Source organism: Recurvomyces mirabilis (assembly GCF_035927965.1).
Source record: "Recurvomyces mirabilis strain CCFEE 5264 chromosome Unknown scaffold_23, whole genome shotgun sequence".
Taxonomy (NCBI): domain Eukaryota; kingdom Fungi; phylum Ascomycota; class Dothideomycetes; order Mycosphaerellales; family Teratosphaeriaceae; genus Recurvomyces; species Recurvomyces mirabilis.
Genome location: NW_027041957.1, coordinates 282,427 through 307,643, shown reverse-complemented (window position 1 = coordinate 307,643; position 25,217 = coordinate 282,427). Strand labels below are relative to the sequence as shown.

At 53.0% G+C, this 25,217-nt stretch overlaps 8 protein-coding genes across 8 annotated transcripts; 4 read left to right on the top strand and 4 right to left on the bottom strand.

Annotated features, from left to right (window-relative positions):
* Nucleotides 1-31: 31 nt before the first annotated feature.
* On the bottom strand, nucleotides 32-3,782 carry LTS14_008025 (uncharacterized protein; the record flags this gene model as incomplete). The annotated part of the gene is made up of 2 exons (XM_064840713.1): nucleotides 32-629; nucleotides 682-3,782. 2 exons carry the CDS (start codon nucleotides 3,780-3,782, stop codon nucleotides 32-34), a joined length of 3,699 nt encoding a protein of 1,232 aa, XP_064691744.1.
* A 1,900-nt stretch (nucleotides 3,783-5,682) lies between these two features.
* On the top strand, nucleotides 5,683-7,917 carry LTS14_008024 (uncharacterized protein; the record flags this gene model as incomplete). The annotated part of the gene is made up of 1 exon (XM_064840712.1): nucleotides 5,683-7,917. One exon carries the CDS (start codon nucleotides 5,683-5,685, stop codon nucleotides 7,915-7,917), a length of 2,235 nt encoding a protein of 744 aa, XP_064691743.1.
* An 891-nt stretch (nucleotides 7,918-8,808) lies between these two features.
* Nucleotides 8,809-10,253, bottom strand: LTS14_008023 (uncharacterized protein; the record flags this gene model as incomplete). The annotated part of the gene is made up of 2 exons (XM_064840711.1): nucleotides 8,809-10,150; nucleotides 10,204-10,253. The coding sequence occupies 2 exons, from the start codon at nucleotides 10,251-10,253 to the stop codon at nucleotides 8,809-8,811; spliced, it is 1,392 nt and encodes a 463-aa protein (XP_064691742.1).
* Nucleotides 10,254-11,070: 817 nt separating this feature from the next.
* LTS14_008022 (uncharacterized protein) lies at nucleotides 11,071-11,775 on the top strand (the record flags this gene model as incomplete). Its single annotated transcript, XM_064840710.1, has 1 exon — nucleotides 11,071-11,775. One exon carries the CDS (start codon nucleotides 11,071-11,073, stop codon nucleotides 11,773-11,775), a length of 705 nt encoding a protein of 234 aa, XP_064691741.1.
* A 750-nt stretch (nucleotides 11,776-12,525) lies between these two features.
* Nucleotides 12,526-13,672, top strand: LTS14_008021 (uncharacterized protein; the record flags this gene model as incomplete). The annotated part of the gene is made up of 4 exons (XM_064840709.1): nucleotides 12,526-12,748; nucleotides 12,798-13,457; nucleotides 13,522-13,613; nucleotides 13,670-13,672. The coding sequence occupies 4 exons, from the start codon at nucleotides 12,526-12,528 to the stop codon at nucleotides 13,670-13,672; spliced, it is 978 nt and encodes a 325-aa protein (XP_064691740.1).
* A 681-nt stretch (nucleotides 13,673-14,353) lies between these two features.
* LTS14_008020 (uncharacterized protein) lies at nucleotides 14,354-15,809 on the bottom strand (the record flags this gene model as incomplete). The annotated part of the gene is made up of 3 exons (XM_064840708.1): nucleotides 14,354-14,508; nucleotides 14,557-14,602; nucleotides 14,658-15,809. 3 exons carry the CDS (start codon nucleotides 15,807-15,809, stop codon nucleotides 14,354-14,356), a joined length of 1,353 nt encoding a protein of 450 aa, XP_064691739.1.
* Nucleotides 15,810-18,567: 2,758 nt separating this feature from the next.
* Nucleotides 18,568-20,803, top strand: LTS14_008019 (uncharacterized protein; the record flags this gene model as incomplete). Its single annotated transcript, XM_064840707.1, has 5 exons — nucleotides 18,568-18,800; nucleotides 18,875-18,985; nucleotides 19,358-19,773; nucleotides 20,002-20,608; nucleotides 20,662-20,803. The coding sequence occupies 5 exons, from the start codon at nucleotides 18,568-18,570 to the stop codon at nucleotides 20,801-20,803; spliced, it is 1,509 nt and encodes a 502-aa protein (XP_064691738.1).
* Nucleotides 20,804-21,094: 291 nt separating this feature from the next.
* On the bottom strand, nucleotides 21,095-22,797 carry LTS14_008018 (uncharacterized protein; the record flags this gene model as incomplete). The annotated part of the gene is made up of 4 exons (XM_064840706.1): nucleotides 21,095-22,140; nucleotides 22,198-22,420; nucleotides 22,471-22,640; nucleotides 22,698-22,797. 4 exons carry the CDS (start codon nucleotides 22,795-22,797, stop codon nucleotides 21,095-21,097), a joined length of 1,539 nt encoding a protein of 512 aa, XP_064691737.1.
* Nucleotides 22,798-25,217: the final 2,420 nt, after the last annotated feature.

Below are 25,217 nucleotides of genomic sequence, written 5' to 3'. Positions count from 1 at the left end.
AGCCAGCACCAAGACCCCCCAACAACATCAATCAAAGGACAAGCCTCGACGAAGTATCAGTCGCGAACACGCCTTTCGCATCAGCGCCGACAGCAGCAGCAGTAGCTCGAGGTACGGCGGAAACGGCACTTCTCCTGAAGCCGCCGCCGTTCGCCCTTGAAGCACCCGCCGCCACCACAGGCAACATCGTCTGCAAATCAGTCGTCTCCCTCGTATCGCAAATCAAACAAGAAAAGGAACCGGTGCCTACTGACTTTCGATTGGTCTTAATGTGACCCACTTGTCCGCAATTGGCGCACTTGCGCGCGGTACCATCTTTGTTCCTGCCACGACCCTTCTGTGGTGTTGCGGTCGCTGAACTGCCGCCTGCTGGGCCATTGAGGGTGGGGGTATCCACTTCGGAGGGGCCGGGGGAACCTGCGGTGGAGGCTGGTGGTGAGCCTGCTGCGCCGTTGCCGTTGCCGTTTGCGATGCCGTTGGTCGGTCCAGCAGCTGGACCTTTGCCCTTGGCACGTTCGCGGGCTTGGCGGCGCTCGACATTCTTTTCGATGCGGCTTTTCTCTTCGATCATGGCGTTGGCTACCAGTGTGTCCATGACTTTGTCGCCTGTAGGGATGTAGTTGTATATACTGTGAAGGTGTCAGCACTCGCGCAGAATACGGTAGAACGTAAGATACAGACTCGACAGAGGCAAGCTTCTTCTCGTTCGTGCGCCTGATATACTCCTTAATAACCTTGGGGTTGGTGATCTTCTCCGTCACGTCTGACTCTTGACCATACGCGTCGCGACCACCGGTGCGTCGAATGATAAGCACTTTACCGTTGACACGATCGGTGCTAGCCCGACTGAACTGGGTGCCAGTCTCGTCATCACCACGCCTGGCAGGGGTGCCCACAAAAGACGAGCGAGGAGTGGCGGCTCTTCCGAAGGCATCAGCTTCGAAGTCATCCTCATCATCCATGTCGTCATCGGAGTGCTCTGCCTTGCTCGAGAGCGCGATCTTTTGCTTGTCCCAGATACGACGGATGTCGTCTTCGTACGCGCCCTGTTGCTTGGCAACATTGTAGGTATGGCCACCATTCTCGCGCCTCTTCTTTGCATCAAGCTTGTCCTCAACACTTTCGCCAATGCGTTGGTATCCACCTTTCATAGAGATCTTGACAAAGCTGATGGCCTCTCCACGACCCGTTGGATCACCCTCGCCATGGAGCTTAAGCATGGCTTTGCCCTGAGTGGCTTGAAGGAAAGTCTTGGTCGCGCGCCAGGGCGCCAGATGTTTCTCGATATTGGCGTTCTCATCGATCTCCTTCTCCTCTTCATCCTTGCTGCCCAGACCCAGGTCGTTGAGCCGCTGGACACCAACTTGCATGGAATCGAGCAGGCAGACATCTTCAGGCCTGACCCAGCTACGTAGAGTATCCGCATCTGGAACGACTTGGCCTTGCAGAGGTACCCACACACCACCCTCGCCGGGAGCATTACGCTCATACTTCATGAATTCACGCATCTTGCTACGAGTCTGCGGCATATCATGACCCTTGAGATGTCTCATCAGCGTTGCATTATCCAAAGTCTTGTCGCGACGAGCCGGGTTTTGCGCCTTCGTGTAAATACGGTAAGCCAGAGCACGCAGCCTCTTCTTCGCAGCATCGGTGACACGACGAGAATGTTCGCCAGGTACTTCAGAGCTCGGCAACTGTTGGCCAACAATATGCAAGTTCTCCATATTTCGCAGGTACATCTTACTACCATATGACTGCGTACTGCTCACGCCCACGAAGAAATCGGTTGGTCTGGTCGCGTGCTGATAGACCGGAGCTCGGAATAGACCGTTCTGCAGCGTTGGCACGATCTCGCCTTGATCGACGTGGCCGAAGTTAGCGAAAGGATTTTTGTCCTGCGTAAGGAGCACTTGCGTCTCGCCAACATCCCGCTTCGGGCGTTCTTGATCGTCGGCACCGCGTTTGCGATAGAAGTTGATCAGTCTATTGCCCATACCAAAGTTTGACAGCATGAACGGCGCTTCTTCGGTGTATTCGAGCAGCAACATATTCGAGTTGTCGTTAAGAGCCAAGCTTTCGGCAGTCGCAAAAAGCTCTTTGATCTCGCGCCCACGCCTCTCCTTCTTCTTGATGGTCTTCAGCTTGGTGATTCGGAACTCCTTCTGAGGCTTGGTCTCCCAATCTTTGATGTGCAGTGATGGTCTGTGGAAAGATCGCTTGGTCTTGGGATCCAGTGCGACTTTGTAGAAGGGGAATTGGAGCTTTGTGGCGGGCAGACTGTGCTCAACGGCCATATTGCCGAGCGTACTCCTCACCTTGTGCTGGTGATTCTCCTTGAGGAGGTCGTAGGCCTCGTCGTTGCTGATGTTGTATCGCTTCGCCAAGTCTCGGGACAAGGCAGCGTCACGGCGATTGTCTCCAGATATGCGCTTGGCCTTGCGGGCGATATGGGGCGCATGCTCATCAACAAGTAGAAGTGGATCGTTGAGGTCAAGAGTGACGTTCTTCGCAATCTTCGCGACAGCGCGCTCAGGTTCCTCGAAAGATGGCCATAGGCCAGCAGCAGACATGCCAATATCTGCATCTAACACGTCAAGCTTGCGCCTCTTCGTGGGCCGAGACTGCTCTTCAGTTGCCCATTCGCCGTCCATCGATAGGTCAGGCGCCTCGACGTCAGGCGAAGCACTCAGCGAGGGCATGTCCCAGTCCTCGCATATGACCCCGAGATCAGCCATAGTCACGCCGCCTACGACCTCTCCTTCGCCAAAGGTGCTCAAAGCAAGATCATCGTCGCTCTCGTCACCTCCTGTAGTGCCACGGCGGAGATGGATAAGCGTGCTTTCAAGTGCAGACTCTTGGTCTTGAGGTCCAATAGCATTGCTCCTAAAGTTACGCTCCTGATCTTGCATGATATCGAGGGTCAACTTTGTAGGCTGTAGAGCTTTCGGTGGCTTCGCTGGCACCTTCCCACGGTACTGCACCGGCCTTTGCGGGAAGAACTCGATGAAGCGAGGATTTTGAGAACTTTCGTAGGCCGGGAAGAAGTTATAAAATTCGCTCGGGCTGACATGAACATCGGTGTCCTCTACTCGTTCGCCAGCTTGCCTCCGCTTAGACTGGGCCATTAGCATTCGCTGTGCACGCTCCATGTCATCCAGGCCTGCAAATTCATCCTCATCCTCGCTTGGTAGTTCTGGAGAGGCTTCGGGAGAGTAGCCATCATTCTGTAAGGATGGAGGACTCATCGATGCTGATGCTCGGGACAATGCCTGTGGGTATGCACGCTGGGCTGGCTGAGAGGGTCGAGAGAAGCCAGGGAGAGCGAGAGCAGACTTGTCAGGCAGCGCAAGACCACCGGGCCGATGCTGTGGTTGTGGCCGGTCATGCTCGGGAGGCTGACGAGCTTGTTCCGGAGAAGAGGTGTGCTCGCCGAAGAGATCGTTACCCTCTTCGCCCCCAAACAAGTCATCGCTACCAGGCTCATGGTGGTCGTAGTGGCCGTTCGTCTGCCCAAAGCCGTTGGTGTTGGGCATGTGCAAGCCATTCACCCTCTCCTCGCCATCTTCGTGGTCGCCGCTCGCTTCCTCCTCCTCGGGTAGCTCATCGTCGTCAAAATCTTCATAGTCGATCGCATCAGCGTCCTTGTCACGTTGGTCGATCTCCCTCTCCGCGAAACCATTTGCCGCCGCATCAACCTCTCCATGCTCGTTGAAGTATTGCAGCGCCGCTCCATCCTCGTCCATCGCGCATTCCGAGAAATCGTTGAGCGCGTGAGGCATGTCGGTGATGATCTGTCGATGATCTTGAGTACCGCTTCTTAGGCTCCGACGTCACTGAATGCTTGCTACCACAATCCACCACAGTCTCCACCCCTCTCCACCTTGTCGGAAATGGCGCAAATGCTCATTGACTGCGCGTCTGTTGTGTGACAATTGATTTGATGATGTCGTTCTGCTATTGATGGTGGTAGTGTTGGTGCTGTTGCGCAAGTTTGTGGCCCAGCACTAAATGGCCTTCTGCCTGCGAAGTGAGTGTTGGAGTGTCGCAGCAAGTGCCACTGACCCGCGACTCGGCTGGTCCCGCAGCTGACTCATCCGATGTCACGTGCTGCTACAACTTTTGTTCCTGTCTCCATTCACTTCTGCCCTGCATTAATTGCCGCGAAGCACATTCCTCCTCTGGCAAGTACAGGAGCTTGAATGTACCTCTGTACACGACCACCATGGTCTACGCAGCTTTTCGCTCGTGGACGCGTGTCGGATCTTAAGATCAGTGTTGATAGCTTGTCTCGACCTCTGCAAGGCTGCGAGAGTTCACAAGACACAAGACGGCATTCCAGATCGATAGGCGTAAGCCGCCAATAAATGCAATACTGCTCGAACTACATAGTCATCTCTAATTGCAGACGAGATCTGCGAGAAGCGATAGTAATCTCTGCAAAGCATGGAATAGCGATATTATGTGTCCATGAGATCTGCCGATAGCGAGCTATCGCATCAAATCTGCAACTTTTCCGGCTTCATCGTGGGCTTGATGGTCCTTGGTCATCTCCGGCAATGCTAGAGCAAAACAGACTATCTCGCAACTGGCTCCACGCGTTCGCCAAGAGGCTGGAAGTGGCTTTCGTGGCGCAAGTGAGCAATCAGACGAACGCCGCGGGCAGATGAAGAGTGAGGAGTGTCTCGGTATCTTCGATTTGCTCTAAAAATGCAGTGGTGAATGAAACACGAATTTGCCCGCGCAAGCATACGACGACTTGAAGCTGCGCCGGACGGTACAGTATGCAAACCCGGCTAACAACCAAGGTCTCGATCCACTCTGCGAAAAACGACCGTGGACGGTGGATCCTTCCGAGTAGCTCTCCGTAGCGTTGTCAGCCAGGCCGTGCGAAGACAGCCGTTGCAACGCTACCCACAACTCTAATCCAAACCTTCACGCCATCGACCGCCGCGACATCAACTTCGCCTATAGATCATACCGAACCTGACTCCCAACGGCGATCGTACCTGACGCCGTTGCCAACTTTTTTCACACCCTTCAGCGCTCAGCGTTTGCCCGTGCCGAAGCCATACGAAGGCGCAAAGTAAAATTCCAACATCTTCACCACTTTCCGTCCGTCGTGATTGGTCGAGGCCCTGCTTTTGTATAGGCACAGGCAGTCACCCCACTATTCATTTAACATCCTATCTTGCTCCTCGCTGCTAGCACACATGCAGTCGGCCTGGTAAGCACAAAAAGAAGATTTCACGCACACGACCCAATCCTTGTCCGCGCGATTGTGCCCTTGGTTGTGCGCTTGCGCGGATCGTTGCATTTCGGGTCACTTTTGTGGTTGAGAGGCGTCGTCCATGCAAGATTGAAGGCACGGTATAGGTACGTTTCAGATCTTATAGCATAATCAAACTCTATGGGTTCTGAGCTATGTATCACATGCATGGCGCCCTCCACACGTCCTGGCATCTTTGTTTGAATCCTTCCGACAACATCGCTCTTTCATTGTGCTTTGGCGGGGTCTTGTGAATGCGATAGTACTGTACAGCAGACTCGGATCTGGATCTAAGAGGCTTGTGGAAGCTGACCAAAGTGCTGGAAGCTGATCGACAGCCGATCCACGACACTAACGACGCATACATACGTCCAGAGACTTGAGACTTCCAGACTGATGTATTGCTGGCTCGTATGGACTTGGGAAGGGTGCTTGATGACAGCGAGCGCGGGCCACCGTCACAGCCACCACAGCGGCCACAGGAATACTATGCGAGGGAACCGTTAGGTCGTCCAATCTACGAACCACAACCGGGCTGTGGACCGTCTACTTCTACAAGCCATGCCATCCCTACCGCGAGCGCGCTGCCTGCGTTGGGCGAAGAATGGGTTGGCGCCATTGCACGTCTACAGAGCCAGGTCTCGCTCAATACCAGCATGCTTGAGTCTCATCGTCGACAAGTAGCTGGTATCGAGCAAGCCGTCGTCCGACTCCAGCAAGAAATGGCTAACGTCATGGCTGCAATCCATGAGACGCGTGCGGAGCTGCAGACGAGACCAGTCACTACGAGCCAATGGCGGGAGGGTGGTGGTGATGTAGAAGTCTTGGCTTCGCAACTTGCGGTCGTTAACAGCAAGGTCCATGAGATGGACAGCGTCAAGATGCAATTGGAGACTATGAGCGACCGCCTACGAAGTCTAGAACAGCAAAGCCCAAGGCTCACGCGACGCACGGGTACGACTGTGCCACAAGATCCGTACGAGCCGGCGAGTGCACCGTCAGGTCTGCCCTCGCAAGTTCAGCCGACACTACCGCCTATGCGGATGATGCCTCCAGAGTCACCTGTCCGACATCACCATGGTATGCCCATGGCGCCTGTGTCATCTGCCCAGGAGGCTCAAACAAGCCTACAGCACATGCAGACTCTTGCGCGAGTCGCGGAGCCTGTATATTATGCTCAACCACAGGTACCCGGCTTCAGGCCTGCTCAGCCAGGTGCGCCGCCCACACCTGGATCAAGCTGGCATACAACAAGCTCCTACCAAGCAGCACCCCCCGTTCTGCAACCATCACCAGCCAACGTGCCATATCGACCGCAGGCCTACGAAGGCGCTGGACCAGGTGCGGGCTGGGCAGCAGTCAACCAGCCAAGGAAGCGGTCAATGGACGAGCAGCCGTTGTCAGCATATGGACAATCAACTTCTGCTCCAGGCTCGCCCAAACGGCCACGTTTGGCGCCAATTGTGCCGAGAGGTGCATATGGTGAAGATTACGTACAATCTCCTCTTGGTCTACCTTCCAGCACCAGTATGCACGCTCCGGAAGGACCTCTAGCACGCACTCGCGCACGCTCGGACGCTATTCGACAGTCGTCACACCCGATGCCTTCACCCGTCTCAATTGCGCCAGGAGTGTATCGCTTTGTGCCCTCAGCTACCGACCCTGAAGGCAGACCGATCTTCGAAGCGGAGCACGCGGCTCCCCGGCACGAGGAGTCGCCAGGAAGCAGTCGAGGTCGAGGTCGAGGTGGGCGAGGTCGCGGTGGACGAGGTAAGAGCAGCAAGAGTAGTTCAGGTCACTCTTTGGACGAGCAGCATGAGGTCGGCGCACCAGGCAGTCGCGAGATTGCTGAAGGGTATTACGATCCTGCTTATGCCGCTCGTGCTGGCACTGTGTACGAACACCACGACCCTCACGACTATCCAGCTACACCAATAGGCGGTCAAGCTCAAGACGACTATGCGACGCACTTGGACATGATCATGGGGAGCTCGGGCAAGAAAAGTCGCACGAAGCCGATACGTAATGCGGACGGCGTGCTGATCCGCAAAGATGGTAGGCCAGACATGAGATCTGTCAGCTCGGCCAACAATTTGCGAAAGGTCCATGCGAAGCGTGAAGCAGAGCGTGCTGAGGCGGACGGCAAGACGCCTACTTCGATGCGTTCGCTTGCAGCAGCGCACTCGAATTCGATGTCTTCCGAAGATCGAGAGGAAAGGTCTGGCTCACCGCACTCCGGTGCCGGGAGCTCACCCACGCCAGAAGACCATGAGCCTGACGAGATCAGGGAGCGGCATCGCGAGTTGGCTAGCAGGCCGTCCTCAAGAGATACTAATGCCCACGACAATCGAAGTCTGGCCTCCACCTACTTTCCTCGCCGAGAGGACATGACTCCGATTCTCGCAGGGGCTCCCAATGCAGAAGATGCAGAGCATCGTGGCAGGAGTCTGCCGCACCAAGCGAATCTTGAGCCGTCCGCCATAGCTGCATCCTCGGATGTGGTCATGCAGGATGTAGACGACGCACAGCCCGCCGAGCCGACCGTCGCGAAGATGGAACCCATTGCGGAGCAGCCAGAGAATGAGCAAGCTGCCGAGAGCGAAGGCAGTGCTCCGCCAGCCACAGAGCAGACGCAGGCCGTTGAATAGAGCTACGCTACTGAGCAGCCCACAGGTGGACATGCTTCAGATGCGATAGAAAAATGTACATACAGCTTCGTAGGACAACCTTGTTGCATCGAGATACCCAGATAGCGTTTTAGACGGAACAGACTGTATGATGAGATGTGGTCTTGACCATATCCTTGTGAGCATGTGATAATGTTGCATGACCATGGCTGTTGGCTTGATATTCCATAACGTTCTCGAGAGAATCTGCAGGAGACATACATTCCTCTTGTTGGCAGTGTCCACTGCTGCCTGTTCCACGATATCGTTATCAGATCTGTCAAATGGCTCCCTCTTGATGAGGCAGTGTTCAACTACTGAAGACAACGCCAAGGCGTGAACGGCATTGCGATCCATATTGTAGAACATCTTCCGTTTGGAAGTGCGGCAGCTACCAAATCGCCCCATAACATATCGTACCTCGCGTGCGACGGGAGTATCGTAGCATTGTGTTTACCAAAATCTCGAAAGTAAATGTATACCTCGCCACAGCAAACATCATATTACAGTCTTCACCCTTTGGCTAGACTGCCACGCTCGTTTCCATCATAGTGACGGGCGTACAGTTCGGGCCCATCAACAGTCAGCTCGGAGGGCACTCCTGGATGCGGAAGCCACTATCAAGACTAGACTCGCTCCGCAACGCCTTCGGAGCGCACACACGGCGGGTAGAGCAAGACGCTCTACCTCACTGCGGTCCCTGACCTTAATGTTGCGTAATCAATATCCGCGAGCGGTATAGCTCGAACAAGACAGAACTCGGACTTTGTCGTTCTGTTGCCGTTCACATAACTCGCAGATTCTTCCACAAGCCCACATTTCAGCACGATCATTGGGAATTGAGGCGTTGAGAAAAGGTCTTGCCCATGTCTTTCAACCCACGCTCGCACTCTGGGCTCTCCGTCGTGTCTTTGCAGCGACCAGCGTATCTCTCCAAGGCACATCTCCCAACGGTCCACCAGCCATCTGATCAGCCTCAATATCAAGTTGTACTTCCGTGAATTCGAAACACCAACCAGCCAAAGCATCTTCATTCCTTTGCCTCACCCAGTCCCTCACCGGGCCGATGGGCTTGCCTCTGAACTTCGTCTTGCCCATCAAGGAACCCCATAGCATACTGAAACAGTTTGCTTGGCCATAGCCGTCTTGCCAGAACATCATGATCGAGACTGCGCAGCGCTCTTGTTCTTTTGACCAGGTCTCTCTGAAGGTCATGGTTTCCGAGGATGTCGAGGCTATCTCTGACGGTGTTTCCTGAGCCTTTTCCATGTCGTCTAACAATAAGCATATCTTGAGGACCATGAGGCGCATGCCCCAGTAGACGAGTAGGGTCTCTTTGTCGTGGTATGTCACAATGCCAAAAGAGAAAGGCACGATTTGTTTGTCATATGGATCAAGAGTTGGCTTGACGGAGACACGATGCAACAGCGTGTTCTCTGATTCACCGTCCTGGAGCTCCTTGTCCATTCTACTGGCAAGTCTTACCACAGATTGTAAAAGCTCGGCATTTGGCCAACCTACATCAGTCTGCTGTCGCAAAGTCCTTGTCTTTGCGATCAGTCCAGGTAGGCGAATCAATCCTTGGTTCCCGATCTTCCTCAACTTCGCTGTCTCCGTCGAGAGCGGCTCCCGCGAGATCGGCTCTTGGCCAAGCCAGTAGGGATCATCGAAGATTGATGCAACGCCCTTGTCTAATGGTTGCTGAAAGGTGGCAAAGGTGTTTCCGTAAAAGGCCGCCCGCATGATTGGCGATGCTGGGCTGTTCCGAGAGCGTGCTCGCATGATAGCGCTCATACCGTCGGCGTGTGAGAAGAAGGCATCGGGTTCTTCCTTGCGAATGATCTCGTAGAGTCCTAGTAGGCCAACGGCAACGAAGCTCGGATCTGAAGCGTCAAGATTCGATCGCAAGGCTTCTATAGCAGCGACATATGCTGAATCTGATCTGGGCTGGGCGATGTGGTCAGGTAGACGTGCTAGGGAATGCGCACGAATAACAGCTCGAGCCGCAGTATCCATTGGAGGGCTGAACCCGAGCATCGCAGGAACGAAGGCATACCATGAACTCGTCAAGTGCATATCTGAGATGACGCGAGCTAGCTGTGCGCTCTGTAGACTAGCCGGGGCGCTCGCGATGCGGGTAATGACAGGTCGTAGGGCAACATGTTTCGGAGCATCGCCACGCATGCCTTTGCGGGACTGCCGTCTGCGCTCAAGCCTGTTGGGAGATGTGAGCGCAAGCTATATCAATGCACGGCGACTAGGACGTACTGTAGCTCCCTTGCCGGAGCGACTGCCAAGCTGCGAATTGCATCCGCCATAAGGCTGAATCTGTCAGCTTTCTGGGGCGTAGAGGTGAGTCGGGGTCCGCATTCGTTTATGGTCGTGTCGAGCACCGCATCCTTGAATGTGTTACGATACCAAATGTGCTCGCGCTCCTAGGCTATCGCAGCGTAGGGTGGAGTTGAAGCATGAGGATGAGTAGTAGCTGCTTCTACCACCAACGCTGTTAGGGTCTCTGATCAGCACTGCCGCCAGGTCTTGCATTCAGCCCCCAAGACTTCCAAGACGACGTCGATCCGCTCGCCTACGTCGGCCGAACCCGCATCGTGCGTGCTGAACGCATCAACTCCTGGAGAATCACGATCGGAGTCGGATGTTCTCCGGGAGGCCGCACTGCGATGCAAAGTCCATGTTCTGTTGTGTTATTGGGCGGTGGAACGTGAACGATCGGGATATCATTCGTTCGATCCAAAGTCGCTAAGATCTCCAGTTGGTGACGAGGTCCGGTGGCTGTCACGTCCTGCGATCGCTTCAGGGTGCGTTTGCTTCTTCGTCCTCAAACATCTCGAAAGTGAGGTGGATAAATTGTCTCCTGATACTATAGAACAAGGTTTGCCCACGTGGCGGTCGCGCAGCCGTTCATTACTAACAGTATGTTCGCATGTTCGCAACCATACCAAAACCTAGAAGCAGCAATGATCAACCAACAACAAAGTCTGGGCTCTGTAATAGGGCGCCGGTCCATAATATTATATATTGGGGACAGCTGACCCATGCCGTATTGCACGAAAACATGTCTGCAACGAAGCGGCAAGCGCACCAGGACGACACTAAGTCCGAGTAGCATCGCCAACCATGCCGCCACACGAGATCAAGGCTGTCCTGTTCGACTTCATGGGGACCTGTCTCGATTGGCACTCGTCTGTCGTCGCTGCTCTCCCTATGCAGTTAGATGAGCGGTCGCAGTTTGCGCTGAATTGGCGACAGCGATACTTCGACTCCAACGCGAAAAGAGTGAAACAGAGTCAACCACCAGAAGACTTCGACAACACACTCCGTGCAGTGCTGCTGACTGGAGACGAAGGCTCAGAGACGAAAGCACTGTTTACGCCGGATGTCATAGATCGACTCATCGTCGCCTGGCACAACCAGAAGGCTTGGACAGATGTGGCACCAGCGATCGAGAAGCTTAGAAAGAATGGCTACGAAGTCTTTGTGCACGCCAACGGTACTACACGCTTGCAACTGGACCTCTGCAGATCGTCTGGACTGCAGTTCCACAGTTTGTTCTCCTCAGAACTGTTAGGTTATATCAAGCCCGATCTTGAGGCGTACAGGAAAGGCTTGAGATTGATCCGTCGCTCTCCAGACGAGTGCGTCATGGTCGCCGCGCATGCTTATGACACCCGTGGAGCAAAAGCGGTCGGCATGAAGATTGTGTATGTCTATCGCTGGACTGACAATATTCATGAAGATCAGGCTGTAGTGAAGGCAGAGCACGATGCATATCTGAACGACATGAACACCTTGGTGGAAGTGATCGAAAGATTGGGACAGTAGCTTTCACGCTGTACGTAATTGTGGGAATTCAATCCGCTAGACGGTTCGAAATGCTTGGAAGTGTGGGCGATCTTGTGGGCGACGCATGAGAGCACTTATCAGGAGCTATCACTGACAGCTCGCGTGGACTTGAACCAGCAAAGATGTTTCGGGCGCCTGCTGTTACATGTATGAAACACGTGGAGCTGTGGTAATTGTCCGCGATGCTCGTGGCCAAGCCCGCTTGCTAATGGATGACACACCTTGGCCCGTCGGAAACGACGCATTTCATTTCCATCGTACATGGTGGCGAGTCTACCGAGAACGTTATACCATCACTGTCGACCAATAAACCGTCGCGTAAGTCGAAGATTGCAGGAGACTTTTATGCTTTAGCACACGGGTCTCGATGCAAACGCCACGAGCGTCTCTTACAACCAGTATAGTCTCTGCAAACGATCACTGCCGAGAACCACACTCGGTTCTAGCCTGCCTGATATCAATCTGACACTCTCCTTGAGATGTCCCACCATCGTCTTGGCCTGTTGGCACACCATGGATCCTACTGGGCGTGCAATACTGTCCCGTGGACCGAACTACATACATAGACGCGAGCAATTCCCGCCTTACCACGCATACTCCAGGCACTTCTTGACACTCGTTTGGTCCCAGTCACTACCGCGTTGATCGCCATCTATTCTTACGAGCAGGTTCTCGACGAATTATTCGGGGTTTTTTTTGTGTTTCATTACTCACGGCATTCACACTACCATGAAAACTGGCTTCGCATTATGTGCCATCGTGGCCATCGTTCGCACAGCATCTGTTGATCTGAACAAGAGAGCATCACCACTCGCGGTGACGTTGACGCACCTGAACGACACTGCCTTTAAAGTCGGTATCACTAACTCCGGTTTGAATGGATACAATCTTCTATATGCCGGCTCGCTGCTTGATGATGCTCCGACTGACGATCTGATTATCACTTCTGCTAGTAAGTCATCGGAGACGATTAGGCATGCCGATACTAATGCTCATATTAGCATCACCGGCGAAATTTCACGGTGTACATCTCCGGCCTCTTCAATCCCACCTTACCCAGGCTGCTTTCGTATCAATAGCTGCTGGTCAGACCATTAGCAAGCAGATAGATATTGCAGAGATCTATGAGACTCCTTCGGACAGCTATACGGTCACAGCCGCTGGGTCTTTCCCTTACGCTGAAGCTGACTCTACCGAACTCTCAGGCAAATCTCTCTCCTTCACAAGCAATACGGTCAAAATGGATATTGACGGCGACATTGCCGCCAAAGTGATCTACAAGGTCGACCGTATGCACAGCAAGCGCACAGATCTGGAGTCCGACTGCTCGAGCACTCAGCTTTCCACTGTTAAGGCCGCATTATCGAATTGCGAGAAGTTGGCCAGCGCTGCTGCCGATGCCGCAGCAAATGGCCATGGTACTATCTTCGCCGAGTACTTCAAGACTGAGTCGCTTCGCCCAGATGTGGCTACACGACTGCGCGACGTAGCTAAGGATTGTGCCGCTACTACTAGTGGAGCAACAACTACCTCGTGCAAGGATCAGTACAGTGCCTGCTCAGATAATGTGCTCGCATATACCATACCGCAGAAGAATGCGGTCTTCTTGTGTTCGAGCTTCTTCAGCTACTTGCCTGCCGTCGCTGACTCATGTCATGCTCGTAAGTGCACTATCTTGAGCCTATCGACCGGACATTCAAGGAGACATGCTAATCCGGTCAAAAGAGGACCAAGCAACTACAGTGATACACGAGAACACCCATGCACCGGCCGTTGACAACCCAGGCACGAGCGATAATGGCTACGGTTATTCAGCGGTAAGTAATCTCAGAACGCAAATGTTGATCTTCTGACAAAGCTAATATCATAACAGTAAGTCACCACCCTTGTCTTGCTTGTCCTCGACTCGAGTGCATTATCCGACTGCGACTTCTCCGTTCAATGCTGGGCCGCTGTGCCCGAAGCTCTCGCTTTCTCCCTTGTAGTGAAGCTCGCTAACATGTTCTTCTTCTAGTGCCACTGCCTTGTCAAGCAGTAAAGCACTTGCGAATGCTGACAGCTATGCATTGTATGCGAATGCCATCTATCTTGATTGCCATGGGTCCGGATCTAGACCTGGTACTCTCAGCCACGCACAACAGGGAGATGGCGCCGGAAGTTCCGCTGGAGCCTCGTCTGCAGGAGCCCCCAGTGGCGTGAGCAGCTCCGAGACCAGCAGTACTGCCAGTGAAGCACCTGCTACTTCCTCTGGAAGTTATGCAGGTGACTCTGGTATCAACTGGCACTGGAGAGGACGGAGTTGGGGATCTAGCAACCGCCGATCCGCTGGTGCGCAACACTGAAGGAGATGACGTCCGACCCGAAGGCCTCGCTGTGACTACAAACGCTTGGGGAGGCCTTCAAGCGGTGGGCGGTGCATCATCAGCCCTAGTGTGTTTTGTGAATACGGTCTTTGGCACCTCCCTGTGGACCACTAGTGCTTTGTTCATGTCAACAAACCCCTGGACGGTAGCGTACTCGATGAAAGACAAGTATCCCCTCCCAAGCACTTCCCTGGTCAGCACTCGGGGGTGTCTTTCAAATGCTCGAATCGTAGGATTAGCTTGCCGCCAATTGGTCCAGAGTTGTAAGAGTCTGATTGTTCGATGCCTTCATCATTGACGATAAGTGTGGTGTGAGTCGTGTAAATAGCAGCAACGACGAGCTTGATAGCTGAAGCACAAGTCAGTGTAGCCACTATGAGCACGGTTCAGATCCTACTCTGTATGGCAAAGTGTTGGCCAATACAGTTTCGAGCTCCACTGCCCTGTTCCATAGTCAGCAATGGACCAATTTTAGGTGCAAGCAACCTGGTTCCTAACAAAGGCCCAAAGCCACTTCTTCATGCGCGGCAAGTCTGGTCCGTCCAGCTTCTCCTCTGGCCTATGCGGCATCCACCTTTCAGGTCGCCACTCCAGTGGTTCCGGAAACACATCCGGGTTGCGGTGTAGACAGTAAGCATTTGTACTGACTATTGTCCCTGCCGGTATGTCGTAACCGTGAAGAGTCATGCCGCCAGTAGGAGCGACTCGAGGCATTCGGGCAGGATTCGCAGCATGCAAGCGGAGAGTCTCTTGAACGATAGCATCCAGGAGTGGCAGCTTCTCAAGGCTCGCTGGGCTAGGGAGATTGGTGATTTCATTCGTGATGCGAGGCTCTAGAGTGCGAAGCTCTAATCGAAGCCTGTCTTGAAGCTGCGGATGAAGTGATAGACGGTAACAGATGTACGTCCATATGATAGTGTTCGTCTCTTGTGTTGCAATGATATGGTCCAGCATCTCACTGGCAGATTCTGCGAAGATCTCACGATCTGCTACGTAGCCTGCACTACGCTGTGAAGCAAGCCCGTTGTACATTGTTTCCGCAGCTGACGGAGACACTCTCAGCTCTTCTTGCGTCCCTCTCGTTGATAAGAGCTCTCGGTAAATGTGCTCGAAGTAATTCTCCTTGAACTCCGTACCGCTAGCACAAGTTTCGATGTACTCGCCGCCTTTGGCTTCGTCCGCCAACAAGTCGGTGCTATAAGCCGCGCCAAAAATGTGTCCCGTGATCATGTCCACGCCAATACAAGCGAAAAGTCTCATTACATTGACAGTATTTGCGTTAAGGCTGTAGAAGTCCAGCCTAGGCAGGAGCCTAGAACAGACGATGTGGTCTGATAGGGACGCTAAATTCTTGCATCGTTGCAGGTATGATTTGTTGTAGAGTCCGGCAACGATTCGGCGGTTTTTGGCATGAGTAGAATGGTCCAGCGTGCTCACAAGGTTCTGTACGCCATACAGAAAGAAGGTCTTCTGGTACCACGAACTTTTGTCAAGACCGGCAGCGTATATCTTTCTGAGACCTTCTTCGGAGACTACGCTGACTTCTTGAGGGCCAAGTCGGATGATTGGACCAAGTCGAGCATGTGCCTCCAGAAGCGTCTTCAGGCCTCTTGATCCTGCTTGCCGTCGGTTATACCAGGAGTTCGACATACTACAGGACCAGTGAGGACGAGGAACCCTCGCTAACGGAGACAGGAATGCTGGGTAGATCACAAGTTGTCGTACAAGCCAGCAGAAGAGAGTGATGATTGCGACAGCATAGTAAGTAATGTTGTGCGCCAGCATGTCGATGGCCTACCGATGGTGGCGTGGTCAGTCGTGGCTTGATTGTCAGCCCGTTGGGAGAGCTGGCTACTGCAGTACAGGGGACATATAACACTATATTGTTAGCTCCCTGCGACGCGAACTTGAATGTAGCTGCACTCGTTGCTCACTCGAAACTGCACATTGTGTATGCTCTCACGACTCGATTGGCCGGAGCTCCTCGGGCGACGATAACGAGGCCTGCAGCCATATCCCGATGATCTTACTGGCGTGCTCATTAGTGAGGCAGTAGCTATTACACCCTGCAGCCGGTAGTGCATCAATTAATCAATCTAGTCTTAGGGGATCGTCTGATTATCGCTGGGCCGGCCGCATGCAAGCATTATGGCACCGCGCGGATGAGGTTCCGATGCGGGAGGAACATCTTGTTTGGAGTGCCTTTGGTCCCGATGCCGTATGAGGGCTTGCGAACATTCAACGTCACGATCGAGTAGACGACCGATGTCAGGCTTGTTGACATTGGACAGCTTGTGAGGATAACAACAAAGACTTGCAAGGAAGTGTATGAATCCTGCTCTACGTTGCCTCAGGCGACAACTTTGGCGAGACGGCAATCGACCTTTCAGCTGGACTTTTGGCAGGGCGCTCCAAGCTTAAACATCCTGCTACAAACTCATCATACCGTCACATACTCTACATGCACCTGCTGGCTCCTGACTGCAGATGTGCTGCCTCTGCCACAGGTTGTTTTCACCTTGCATTTGAGATCACCATCTCAAATTCATCTCTCCGGACGATGCCCGTCTGGCTATCACCATCTTCACTTGGCGCGTTTTCTGTCTTCCCGAACACGACAGAGGTACTCGGACCCTCCGATCTACGTCCTGAGTATGGAAATAGCATCTGCCCATCTTCAGCTCCCTGGCCTGCGCAACTTCGCTTAGCCAAGGAGGACAACGTGTACCCTTTCCTCGAGCCAGTCTGAGTCTCGTCTACTCCAAAGTTTGTTCCTAGGTCCAGTACTGCTCTTTTCAGGGCAGGAAGACCCGTGGAGATCATTGACACGAAGATGTGCGTCTGCGACAAAGCCACGAAGAGCCAAGGCGCCATGGTAGGGTCTTCCTTGATGTCTTGGAAGTGAAATGTTGCCAGTCGTGATCCAGAAAGTACCACAGCGCTTGGGAATTTTCTCATCAGTATACTATCAGGACGCAACGAGCTCACGAATAGCGTACTGACCTGAGCCTTAGGTAGAAAGGTGTGAGCCATAAAAGCTTGATTCGTCGCCGAGCTTTTGTCGACCAGATGATACGAGCTGCAAACGCCGCTACAGCACAGTCGGTCACACCGTCTGCGATGGCAATGCCGATCCAAATCGGCGTCTGATCCGACAGGTCAGCATCGCTACTCATGTACAGAACCACACACTCATACCATTCCGTCGCAGCCTGCCAGGACTGCGCTGGACAATGAGACATTGGTGCACTGTGAGCTGAGTGCCGCCGCTGAACTAATTGTCCATGCACCTGCTATTGCTATGACAACACCGAACACAATCTTCTGCGTGACTGGTGCCTGTTGTATCGGGCCTCGATTCACAACCGTTAAGCTGATGATAGAGCAGATTGCCGAACATTTCGCAAGGCCAAGCACTACGACGTAAAGGATGTTACTTGCGTGGTAGAGCTACTCATCTTCAGCATTTGGACGTTCGGGATGGTACAAGGTCAGACCTGTAGTGCTCTCGAGGCATTAGAGGTGTCGAGGACTCGACTGGCTTTACCAAGTCCCTGGGAGGCCGCGACCAGTACCAGGATCGATTGCATGAAGCCGACCAATTGTAACGTATCACTCAGCGATATTTGGAGCCGTCTGAACTGGTGTACATACCATGCTTGCCAAGTACAGGCCATCCGCCCAAGGGAAGAAGCTGCGGTGACCAAAGTTGGCTATCTGCTGTCCAAGACCAGGCACTATCCAGTAGATGAGACATAGGATCGTGGTGATCACGACTGGGCCAGAATGGTCTGTATCTGTCCATTGCGTGTATGGTGGACGGCCCATAGAAGTTTCGGGTTGATGTTTGCAGGATGAGGACGAGTACTATCGTGCAATCGACCAGGACCAGACTATCGAAGACCAAAGGGTCGTCGTTGGGAGGCTGGCATTGGGACTCGAACAGAGCTCTTGATGCTCTTACTCACACGCACGGTCAAGGTACAATCCGAGTTATCTTAGAACCCTGGCGAACAGCAAATGCCGTGTCTTGCACCGATAGCTTTTGCGTCAAATGAGCGACCTGACTGTATATTGCGGCACACGTTGCCATGCTCTCAAATACCTGTCGTTCAGGCACGGCGCTGCCGATCTGTCACAGCTCCTGATTGATAGACCCAGAGGAACGGTTCGTAGCTCTGGTCTGTGCATGTAACTAAGGCAGCTAAGGCGAGGATAAGATATGAGGCATAAGCGAGACAGATGGACCTTCCTTCTAGGATTATATGTGGAAGCTGTGCCGCACAGCTGCAGACACTGGTCTCAACGACTACTCAAGATTCCTGCAGGCTGGTCAACTCACGCTTAACTTCAGAACCTCTCGCTCGACAAGGTACCGGCTGTGCAGCACACACGTCCGACGCTTGAGATGGCTACTTTCCAGGATGTCCCGATGCGCAATGGCAAGCCACACCTTATCGACGACGAAGTCCTCGCATTGGAGTTCGACCATCTTAAACATGATTTCCAGCCAACCGCCCACGATGTCCGAGAAATGGGTCTTTTTGGCATCGAGCCAACATTCAAACGACGATTCAAGTTCGTCGCTATGGTGGGCTTTGCAAGTACCGTTGTGATGTGCTGGCAGAACACACTCGCAACGTGAGTTCTTGCCAGGAGAGTTCTTGTGAATGCTACGCCACACTGTAAAGTTGCTAACAATCATATGTGTACAGGTTCAGCTTCGCCTTACAGAATGGTGGCACCGGAGGCTACTTCTTCACCTACATCTATGGCATGATTGCCTTTGGCTTCACCTATCTTTCATTAGCGGAGCTGAGCTCCTCGTGAGTCTACATCGGACTCCACAGGCTTGAATTTCGTTAACTAGGAGTACAGATATCCAACGGCAGGAGGTACAGACTGGCTTCCACAGCCCTTCGTGAGATAGTGACGAATTCTCGCTAATAATCTAGCTCAGGCCAGTACCAATGGGTGGCGCAGGTTCGATATCCGAGGAAGCAGATGATTTTTGTAGCCATGCTGACAGCGAAATAGTAAGTCATCACTCAAATTTCGCACCCTTCGACCTTTTCGTGCTGCTAGGTCCCGCCCCTTCTCACGAGCACCCGGCTACCTTATTCTATCCGAGAGCGAAAGCCCACATCACACCAATGTTTTGCGTGAGTCTAGCTAACCTCTTCTCCCTGAATCTCCAGGTGCGCTCCTCACAAGTTCCGGATACCTATCAGCTACTGTGTTGGCTGGCTCTGTAGTCTCGCTTGGCTCGGATATCTCGCTGGCTGCGGTGTCATCATTGGTAACCTAATTCACGATGCTGTTCTGATCTACCATCCGGAATCATCGGCCGCGAACAGCCAGTGGTTTCCGACCATATTTGCTCTGGTCGCTTTGATTATCGGTGGTCTATTCAATGGCCAGCTGTCTCGACAGTTTCCCGCGCTAGAAGGTATCATGGTAGTCATCCACGTAGTGAGCTGGGTGGCCTTCATCGTTGTTCTGTGGACGACTTCTCCGATTGGCGATGCCGAAGATGTTCTGCTGACCTTCAACAATGGCGGAGGCTGGGTGAACGACGGAGGAGCTACACTAATCGGCGTCTTGACAGCCTGCAGTGGGTACGTCCGATCATGACTCTCTACACTGAAATGACTCTTTGGTTTGAGCACATGCGATCTCATACTGACCTTGGCTTGCCATAGGTTGCTCGGTTACGATAGCGCTGTCCACATGTAAGTCAAACAAGTACCATTCACCCTGTCCAGAAGAAGTGCCCTAACCTTGTCCACAGGAGTAAGCAAGGAAGCGGCCGCTGTGCTTGATCGATGACTGATCTTAACAGCTGAGAACGCCAAAGACGCTTCATTCACGATCCCATGGTCGCTCATGATCTCATACGCTGTCAACGCAGCTATGGGCTTTATAGCAGGAGTGACAGTAATCTTCTGTGCAGGCGATCTGGACGAGGTGCTCAGCAATGGCACACAAGCACCGTTCGTCACGATATTCTACAACTCCACCCAAAGCAAAGTCGGTACAGTCCTTATGCTGCTGCCGTTCATATTGTGCTTCCTCTCCTCGCAGATTTCAGAGACTGCCACGGCCTGCCGCCAGATCTGGGCTTTCGCACGAGACGACGGGCTGCCCTGGTCACACAAGCTCAAGGATGTACCGGATGCCGAGACGCCCCAGACTGCTCTCTGGACTGTCATTGCTGCGACGTTCGTCATTACTTGCGTCAACTTTGGCTCTGCAGTCGGTTTCAATGCTATCATCTCTTTGGTGTCTCTGTCGCTCACGTGCTCATATGTGATCACAATATCCTGCGTGATATGGCATAGAGTGAGAGGGTCTGGTCTACCTAAGGAGCGCTTCTCGCTTGGTCGTGCTGGACTGATCATCAACATCCTGGCTTTGTGCACCATGGCTCCAATTATGGTGTTAGCACCGTAAGCATCCACATACTATCATGGATACCAACATCTGCTGACACACTCTACAGCTTTCCTCCGAGTGCACAAGTCACTCCAGCGACAATGAACTGGGCGATATTGATCTTCGGCGTGGTCATTATCTTCTCAATACTCTACTACATCCTGGTAGGCAGGAAGCGTTTCCGTCCTACCTTGAGAAAAGGCGAATAAAATGAAAAGCATGACAGGGCGATGATCAAACGTATGTTGTTCGTTGCTATATTGAGCTATACATATGTCGAAGCTGGTCATCAATGGTCGCAAGTCAGGCGATAAGCTCTGACAAATGTGCATATTCATTATTCTGTTGTTCGCACTCGTTCAATGTCAACAAGAAATCCTCCTGCAGTTCCATCGGAGCTGATGTCCCGTCATCAGCCATTGCCATGCTCAGTCATGCTTACAAAGCACGATACACAGCATTCTCGACATGACCAGTCTACACTTCACAATAGAACACAGTTAAAGCTCCTGCTTGTTGCTATCCCCATGCTTGTGGTGATGATGATGCTTACGATGCTGCTCACTACCGGACGAGCCTCCAGTGGTTGGCTGAGTGCTTCCGGAACCACCGCTGGCCGGCTGGTTAGAGCCGGAACCAGCACCCGAGCCAGAAGAGCCGCCAGTGGGAGGCTGATTGGCGCCGGAACCACCGCCTGTGGTGGGCTGAGTGCTGCCGGATGATCCGGAGCCACCAGATACAGGCGTGCCGTTGGAAGTGCTCGATCCAGAAGCTGCCCGCTGGACACATCCGAAGCGGGTGTTGCCCTGGTCGAAGATGGCGTACACTGAACGGAGGAAAACATCTCCGTAGATGTCCATGGTCATGGAGCCACGGGACTGGAGACCGCCGTAAGTCGTGCCATTGCCAAGATCTTGGAATGCGATGTCTGCAGGATTGACAGCGAAATAAGTGTCGCCGATGGCGAGCTGGAGAGTAGGCAGCGACGATGCGGCGGAGGTAGGGAAGACCCAACCCTGCTGCGACTGATCCTGCTTCGCGCCCTGGATTTGGCCATAGAAAGCCTGGCACAGAGCGTCATCGACAAGACAAAGGGTAGTGCCAGTGTCGGCGATAGAGGTGTTGCCGGAGCGCTGGATAGCCTTGCCATTGACGGTAGCGGTGGCTGACGGGAATTGCCAGAAGCCTTGAGAATTGTCGATAGCAGTGTACGCAGGCGTGGCACTGCCCAATGCAGTCTGGTCGATGAAGCCAAATGTGTAGAAGCTGCTGTCGGTAGTATCGCCCAACCAGGCAGTAAAGAGCTCGGCGTTCTGTGGAATGTCCTGCTGGGAGATCATGTTCTCCACGGGTGTGGCAACTTGAGTCGGCTGGACGGTGTTGATGGAGCCGAATGCAAGACCAAGCAGACCGTCACCTTGGCCTGATGCGAATTCACTGCTCAGCACCTTTGCGAGCTCGATAGCTTGGTTGGTCACTGTCAAGCCGCTGAGTGAGATGGTGTCTGTTCCGACATCGCCACTGGCACTGCTGCCATCACCGTAGGCTAAGAATTGAAGTCAGCTTTGCTCAACAGATGATGAACCGCAAAGGTTTCACTCACAGATGTTCCAGGTGCTGCCGCTCTGAGCTTTCCAGGTAGAACTCTTTGATGGGTCGAACAAGGTGTGCTTGGTTCCGCCACTGTTCTGGTCTGCTGCAGGAAGCTCGGTGGAGAAGACCCAGAGATCGGCAGAGCCGGTGTCGAAATCCAACGTCAAGGTCTGAGCAGGTGTACCAATCTGGACGGGGCAAAGGTACTCAGAGTTCTGCTCAACGTCGGTCGCCTATTGCTTGTCAGTCATTGCTCACTCAAGCTCTGCGAAACGACACATACGGGGACCTCTCCGGTCTGCCCAGACGCATCCTTCTTGGTGAGGACATGGCCACCAACGTGCATCTTGCCGCCGACACTCTTCCCTGTCTTCTGAAAGATGGCGGCATTGCCACGCTGGTGCATTTGTGCCACCATCGCGTATGGGCCTTCCACGGTCGGGCTGAACTTGACTAGGCATGACTGTCAGCCGAGGATGAGATGGGCTTGATCACTCCCCAATTACTTACAGCGGCTCAGAGCACCAAGGTAGTTCTTCAAGCCATTGCGCTGGTGCTTCGGGTTGACGATGAGCTTCGTCCGCTTCAGCTGGCTGAGGTCATTTGTCATATTTGCGTTTGTGTTGCTTTTTGGATAAAAGTTTGAATTGTGATCTCGCAGTGAGAAATGGGGTGAAAAGTGGGAGCAACAGAGCATGAGATATACGTGGGCAGAACGTCCACAAACCTGCTGACTACATTTTCAGGCAAGAGAAAGACCGAGTCACGTCATTACCCTACTGACCAGTCACCGCCTCAAACACGAAGAAGGCACCATGTGCCCGTGGAAAGCAGCTGCCTTCGTCTCAAGCAAACATGGCTAGGCGCTTCTGGATGGCGGCTACTGGCTAGAGCGTATCGGAAAATCGGCAATGAGCATGCTGCAGGTCGGTCCACATGCACCTCCGACTTCCTTTATGTGCTCGACCGAACAGCTACCCAATACAGGTAGGTACGCCGGATGCTTCGACGGCTCTGCGCCTTGAAGATCGGGCTGGCCGTTGTGCATAAAGCAAGTTTGTGCTCGTTTGGCCGAGGTTCGTGACGCGCTCGTTTGACGCTCTTTGTTTCATGGCGAAACGGATGACGTTGCTTATCGCGAACACACGACTGCACGTGGGCACCTGTCTTGTTCCTGACGAGGTTATATGCATATTAGATGCATGTAAAGCACAAGGAAGTCAAGGTTCAGCGGGAAGGATTCAAGCTTCGGCAGGCCGGAAGCTTCTCATTGGCCAAGTCTTATGTCGGCGTGGCACTTCGAGCAACGTCACCCACCTTCTGCATGACCGACGCCATACTGCATGATAATATGTGTCCAGCAGATCTCTAGCAAATATATCATGTTCTGCGCCATCTCGAATATCATTATCCGTCAACATCATGCCCGGCTTGCTCTTTTATTAGGCGAGCCTGTTGATATAAAAGGGAAAGGAGTTGGTTCTAGTGAGAGGATTGAGTACGCCCTAGGATACTGAGCACATCTGAACAGATCGCTGCCGTTCACTCACTCCACTACAGACCCAAGGACATTGCCTCTTATGTAAGCTTCTACAGCAAGAGTACAATATTACCATTGTGATTGACCTGGAAGCATCAGACGCACGTGCTCGGATGAGCCGTTCATGCTGTTGTTGTGTTGGCCCTCATCGGCCGCAGCTCATGGAACCAGTGTCGAGATTACCGTTGCTGAACATGCAGCAACATCTTCCGGTATGGATACTGAGCTCATCAGAAAGGTACACACCCGACCTAGCTTAGTTCGATGTGCAATTCGACAGACACGAACGGTCGCCGAACGACGAAGTTGTCCTGGTCAGGAGTTGAGCGGACCACAATGTAACTCAAAGTGATCTCTGTTGGCATTCTTCTGGCCCGTGCACTGCTTGAGATCATGCGCCGCACGGTTTCTCGGTCTGACGCGGATTGCCACTTCTAACTTCAAATCCCCGGCTCTTGACGCCCACTTCGACGTCGCCATCGCTTATACCTCTACCGATCTTTGCAGTCGCACAGTCCAGGACATCCTCGCCCAGTCCTTGTGTCTTGTCGTTCAAGAAATCGTCCACGACACAGTCTAGTTGTCCCTGGTATCTCAGTCTATGACACGAATTCTTAAGCTGGCAGCAGACACTTGTATGATCACACTAGACCAACTTGACGAAGGACGGAACTTCCATGCGTCGGCACGATCCATATGTATTAGTCTGCAACTACCAAAAAGCGCCAGGGAAGCAGGTCGCTCTTTCATGCCATGGCGGAATTGTCACCGGTGCTGCAAGTTACAGGCTAAGGTCGACACACCAAGCGTTGTGGTAGTACATGAGTCGGTCACCATGCTCTCCTGTTGGCCTAATCGTTTCGATGGTACAGCTCCGTAATGACGGGCCTATCGGCAGATTTGGATGTGCCATCTAGGGTATTCGTCCAGCATGGTAAGGCGACATGTCATGGTTAGCGCAATGTTGACCACACTCAAGCTCTCCGTAGAAGCAAGCTCGTCTTGGTGTATCCGTACGAAAATCGATCGTGTGACTGCTTGTCATCCGAATCTAAGCTAGAGAATGTCTCGCTGAGGCGGCTAATCTAGCAGAGTAGAATGCCATGAGTAGCAGTCTTGCTCGTACAACGGAGGGTTGATACGAGGACGTAGCTCTTATATTCGCGACTGCCAATCGAAAAGGATATTGTGGATGGATTGCTGCATTGGGTCTAGCGACACGTTTCTATGCCGAGATGGGAAGCATCCGATCTCAGACATCTTCAAACCAACGCCCACCAGCCACAAATCCATGTCGTCAGTAAGACATAATTCAACGGTGATCGCCTTTGCATCGATGACGATGTACGCTCTGCCGACCAGCTATTGCAATATGCATATGGAATGGGCGGGGTGCTTTCAAGGTTTGATATACTCCAGTCTTGCCAATTTGTCCTCATTACACAGCTTCGATCGCGAAGCTGCAGCAATTGAAATCCTCCTAACATATC